The 6,000-nt window shown below is 39.0% G+C and overlaps 1 protein-coding gene across 1 annotated transcript in view; it reads left to right on the top strand.

Annotated features, from left to right (window-relative positions):
- Positions 1-498: 498 nt before the first annotated feature.
- Positions 499-6,000, top strand: part of TOX3 (TOX high mobility group box family member 3) — a 160,509-nt gene continuing 155,007 nt past the window's right edge. The window contains exon 1 of the mRNA XM_075577152.1: positions 499-1,368. Within this exon, the coding sequence (XP_075433267.1) occupies positions 1,264-1,368 (105 nt within the window). The 5' untranslated portion in view covers positions 499-1,263. The remainder of the gene's footprint in view (positions 1,369-6,000) is intronic.

The following is a 6,000-nucleotide window of genomic DNA, read 5'->3' as shown; positions in this document are numbered from 1 at the left end:
CGCGTTATAACGGGGTTGAGCTGTATATTCACACACACTTATACTGTATGGATATACTGTGTGAGTGTGTGAGTGTTTGTGTTACTGTATATATGTACTGTGTGTGTGTATATGGTGTGTTACTGTATATGTGTGTGTTTGTTTGTGTTTGTGTGTGTGTTACTGTATATATGTACTGTGTGTGTGTGTGTGTGTGTGTGTATGTGTGTTACTGTATATATATATATATATATATATATATATATATATATATATATATATATATATATATATATATATATATATATATAGTAACACATATTACATATATACAGTAACACACACACACAAACACTCACACACTCACACAGTATATCCCATACAGTGTGTGTGTGTGTGTGTGTATATATATTTATATACAGTATATATACAGTAACAAACACAGGCACAGTAGCAGCTGCACTCAGTAGGAGGGGTGCAGAGATCAGTGTGGGAGGGACACTGCTCCTTCTTGTCACTGCCTTTTACTTATTCATTCCTCCCAGGGAGCTCTGCCAGCAGCAGCTCTGCCTCTCTCCCACCTCTCTCCCAAGTCCTCTCTCCCACCTTCTCCCACCTCTTTCAACCCTTCACTGGGGAGACTTTGTTTTGTTCTGGAATAACCCTGCCCCTCCACCCCCCCGTCTCCCCCGGCAGAGAGGTCATTTAATATCAGCAACTCATGTATCCATCCCTGCACAGATCCTTACTGCTGGAATAAAGTCTGCTGGATTTTGACTTTATATTTATATACATATATATTATTATTTACGTGTTATTGTGGGTTGATGGTGATCACTGCTTTGATTTGGGCTTGGGGTTTTTTTGGGGGGAGGGGGCGGTGGGGGAGAGGGTGCCCTGCCTGTGTTTAGCACCCTATGCTGTGTAGGGAACTGCTGACCCTTTGTGTAGAGCGGCAGCTGCTGCTTAACACATAGGCAAACCCTGCACTTTTAAAAATAACAACCCCCTCTCCCCACCACCCTACAACACCCTCTTGGACCTCTACCCCACTCTGCTTGTTTTTTTTTTAATTATTATTATTAATTCCTGATCCTAAATTCTATGTTCTTGGAAGATCTGCAGTCAACCCTTTAAATCCTGCACCCTGATCCCTTGAGCAACTTCATCTATTCTGCACCTGAGACTTACAGAGAGGGCGAATTTGAATGCTGATCTTTCAGGACTGGGCAAAACTGCAACTTTCCAGGCAAAGAAACCCCCCTCTCCCCTCCCCTCACAACCATGGATGTAAGATTTTACCCAGCAGCTGCTGGTAATGCCCTGAGTGGAGGAGACCCCTCTAATCTGGACTTTTCCCAGTGTTTGGACTACTACACTTACAACAAGGTAAATATGATGGTTCTGTTTATATCATGAGTTGGATCTCATGGGATTGAAAGCTCTGACTTGAATGCAGCATCAATGACATGCCCCTTTTATAAGAGAAATAAGAACTGTGTTGAATTTTGCATAGGATGTATTACCCTCATACAGTAGCTACATTGTAATATGTTGTTTTTAGATCATTGTGCGTATGTCTTAAAAACCTCATTGTTGCACTGGTGAGCCATCAATTAATTAGTGGCTTCTATATGTCACATTTAATCTAAATACAAAATGTTTGCACTGTGATGTCCAGTCCTGCTTTGCTGAACTTTTCTGCTGGGTTTTTAATGTTCAGATCTTTTTCTACAAGTCTTGCCTAGAATACCCATCCTTGGATAATAAAATGTCTAGAGCAAAAGCATCCTAGCTCTATTCTTTTGTCCTTCTTCTGTGGTTGTGTTTTGACAACACAACATTGGATCTGAATGGATAGGCAGTAAGCAGAATATCTGACTTGTGTTGCCTGTGTACCCTGCCCCTGCTTCCATTGTTATAGGAATAAATTAATGGCTCATCTGATATCAAGATTATAAACTGTTTACACTCCTTGTCTAATGGCTTTTCATAACAAATGGCAGCTGCAAGAGAGCATCAAACACACATTATCTCATAAAAACAGAATGTATTTTTATGGAACAGCAGAATGTTCTCGCATTACAAAAACATGATCATTAATAGAGATGTTCTTCAAACGTGCAATTTCTCCTTTTTGCGAAAAGTTCACATTGCTCTGAATTTTGCCAGATTTCACACCGATTTGCAGGATGTTAACACTTTTTGACAGAATTTAGCAACAATACCAGGACCGTGTAACCCGTTCCATTGACTTTTAACGCTTGGAGATTAATTTTTTTCCCAAAGCGTGCAAATATTTTGCCAAGAAAATGGGCACATTTCACCTTGTTCTCCTATGTCAGCAGAAAATGTAATAGTAAACCTCGGTTCTAATAATGCGGAATATTGACAAAAGTCCATTTCTTTTGTCCTTTGAGGGAATTAGCAAGTTTAAATGTCCCCCCCCAACACCAATATAAAGACGTTATTCTGTGAGTACAGAGATACTCAACATTAATATACATTGTGGTAGATCAAGTTTCAAATGTTTTCCAACTGCAAGCATTAAAAGAAACACTTTGCATATACTACAATAGTATTCGTCACGCATTGGTGTAGATCTTCTTTATGCATTTCTAATACTGGTACATCTACTGTATAGTGGTAGGTACAGTATATAACACATTAATTTGCGGCTTTATATGCAGCTATCTCACATACATACTTTGACCTCACAGTTTTTGCATAAGGAAATAATCATGAATGCTACATGGTGGTTTAAGATTTCTCAGTATAATTCAATAAATAAATGATTCTTTTCTGCTGAAAAACATCTCCCCCCCCCCCCCTCGTAATAGCACAGATTACACGTGTGGCATTAGTATCTGAAACTGTGCTTTTTCTTGTTTGTTTGTTTTTTTTTCTCCCAGGGAAGTTTCACTCACAAACCTCAACTCTTTGTATAAATCGACTCTGCCATACAACTTGCTCGTGGCATCCTTTGTTAAACTATATGTTCTGCAACTAAAGTTACACAATGTGAGAGATGGGATACAAGAGAATGATTCTCACACACAAGCCGAACAGATATTAATGCTGTCATTATAAGTTACAACTGTTCATATTATTTTGCTGGTTTTCCCTGCAAAGGATTCTTATTGTGACGCAAGGAAATAACCATTTATTCCCACTTAGAAACCTAACAAGCAGTTCCCTAATGTCCAAAAATGAACTAATGAATTGGCAATGATATCTTACTCATTTAAAACAAGGTAACAGATGGCTTTAAAAAAATAAAATAAGGGTAGTCCCTTTTATAATCAATATGAATTAAGGACAGTGATGTGCTGAGTTGATTAAATGTAGCTGATTGACACCTGCTTTACCAAATGGACAAGTATATATGTACTGTATATATTTTCAACAATCTTTAAACTTTTCCAACTTTGGGGGCGGGGGGAGGGAGGGGTAGTGTACAATATTTATCCAATGTTTTTTTGTGATATGACAGTTTGTCAATCTTCAAAACAAGAGGTGGATTGTTGCTTTTTTGGGGGGGGTCCATTGTTTGTAAAGTAATTATGACGCCCTTGTTAATTACACAGATACACACAAGTAGGTCAAATGCATGAATTCAGATGACCCCAGGGAAATATATACATTCATTTTTGACATTGTGCAATTATGTCAAACTTTTACTTTGAGGATAATTGACCGAGTACAGCGAGTAGTTGTTTTTATGATTTTTTTACATGTATTTTGACCTGCTACATGGAAGTACCCTTCCAAATATAGAATAAAACAAGTATACGTAATTTTCAATTTTTCTTTATGCCGAACGTGTTTGAAGATTTGAAACCCTGTTTTTTTACGATCCTTAACTCCACTTTACTTTTTCCTGTTTGCTTCCTATCCTAATTGATTCTTAGACATTGAGGGTAGTGTTAATAAACTGATTATCTTATCTCCGGGCTGTTGGCCAACAAGATTTACTATTTCCCCTAGAGTTGTTGTTGACGCTAAAGACAAAGACTGTCAACAATGAGTTAAACATACTTAAACGCTTAGGTTTAAGCTCAGTGATATTACTTTACCTTGGCCTTACCTCGGGATCAATCTTTACAATTCCATAGATAGAAGTTACAAGTGTCTATTTTCCTGGTTGTTCTCCTCAATGTAACTTGGACTGGCCAACTCCAGTCCTCATGGGCCACCAACAGGCCAGGTACAAGGGATATCCCTTCTTCAGCACAGGTGTCTCAGTCATTCTGACTGAGCCACTGAATGAGCCACCTATGCTGAAGCATGGAATATCCATTTAGGTGGCCCTTGAGCAATGAGTTGGCCATAATAATAATGTTGGTGGCCCTTGAGCAATGGAGTTGGCCACCCTTGATGTAACTGAATCAATGCTGTTCATCTTCTTCTGTTTGTCCTTTTGACTAATGAGGGCTTCCTAATCACTTTTTTTTTTCATTATTGTTTTAACGGTATCAACTGTGAAATGTGGCACTGCCATTAGTTCACTTTGTCCCTTTTAAGGTTTACACGATCTAAGCGCCTGCAAGTAGGGATTTAACAGGTAGTCAGCCCATAACTGTGTCACTGAGGCATACAGTAATGAGAAATGGAACACTAGACGTTTTGACATCCAATGCGCAGAGCAGATAACACATGCAGCTAGATTGCGAAAAAGGCTTCTTTGAAAGTGATAGATCTGTGTCCTAATATCTTGACTGGATCCCCAATCGGGGTTCCGGTGGAGACCACATTTGGAGGTGGGGGAGACACCTCATAAACACAGAAGCAGCAAGAGAACTGAGAGGGATCAACAATCAAAGCTTAAAGAGCCAGAGCGCGGACTGAACTTTCCAATCCTTATAATGCACGCAAGTTAATCTTGATTTGCTGCGTGATTGTGTAGCTAATTACTGTGCTTATGAAAGTTAATAGGCCATTGTGAGACATTCAAGTAGCCGCACATGGCCTGCAACAGGTTGATCACAAATCCCTCACTTAATGAGATTAAGGTCAACATCTATCATCATAACCCATAGGCATCAAGACACTAACCAGACTCCTGTGACGGAGGAGCACCTGGGCTGAGATGTTGTTTTCTTTTTTTAACCTGGCATTTGTCAAGAGTTAGGCCTGGTTTTTCTCCCACTGTTTAAAGGTGCAGTTCCTCTCAGGACCAAAATTAACCAATTGCAATGAAATATGAGTGCTTTGGGGGAGAAGGGGGGGGGGGGAAGGGGTCAGAGGGTTTGTGGCACCAGTCTGACTACAGCTCCATCGAATTGCTGGTTGCATTTTACACCCATATTTGATTTTTATTTTTAATGACATATGAGAAGTAGTAACCACATGGTTATTCAGATATGAGAAAACATATGCATAGAAGAAAATGTTGTGGATCCCAAATATTTTCAGGCCTACTGTTTATCTTAGCAGTTGAGGCCTATCTCCAATCTTCTACCTCTATTGAAATGGCATAATTAAAGAAAGGTTGCAGCCTTGTAAACCCTTGGTCTCAATGTAACAGAATGTAAATGTGCTTTAAAAGGTCAAATATAAAATGAAATCATTCTAGTAGTCTTCCTTTCTTCACAGTAGACAGGGGGCGGCCATCTTGAATTTGAGATGTCATTGTTGACACTGGAAGTCACAGTGCATTACTAACTTTTCACAAACACAGTCTAAAGCATGTACTGTTGAACAAGAAGCATGTGTCTTTAATTCTATATAAACGGGATTACCACCTATTACATAAGGGCTGTCTGCTTACAAAGTCCCATAGTAAGAGAGATGAGATGCCTGGGTTCGGAACAAAGTAATGACATTGCAATATTGTTTAATGAACCAACATTAGATGCATTTGATCTTTGTAGAGCCAAAGTAAATAGATGATAGGTTAGATAGAAATGATCAGATGGCCACATAGCTAGGTACATAGTCATACAGAAAGGTAGATGGATGGATAGATGGAAAGGCGAGATGTTCTAATTTGTAAAAGTGAGACATTATTGAAGTCTAAAA

The sequence above is a fragment of the Ascaphus truei genome, chromosome 19 (assembly GCF_040206685.1).
Source record: "Ascaphus truei isolate aAscTru1 chromosome 19, aAscTru1.hap1, whole genome shotgun sequence".
Classification (NCBI taxonomy): Eukaryota; Metazoa; Chordata; class Amphibia; order Anura; family Ascaphidae; genus Ascaphus; species Ascaphus truei.
This window is presented reverse-complemented; position numbering and strand designations above follow the sequence as displayed.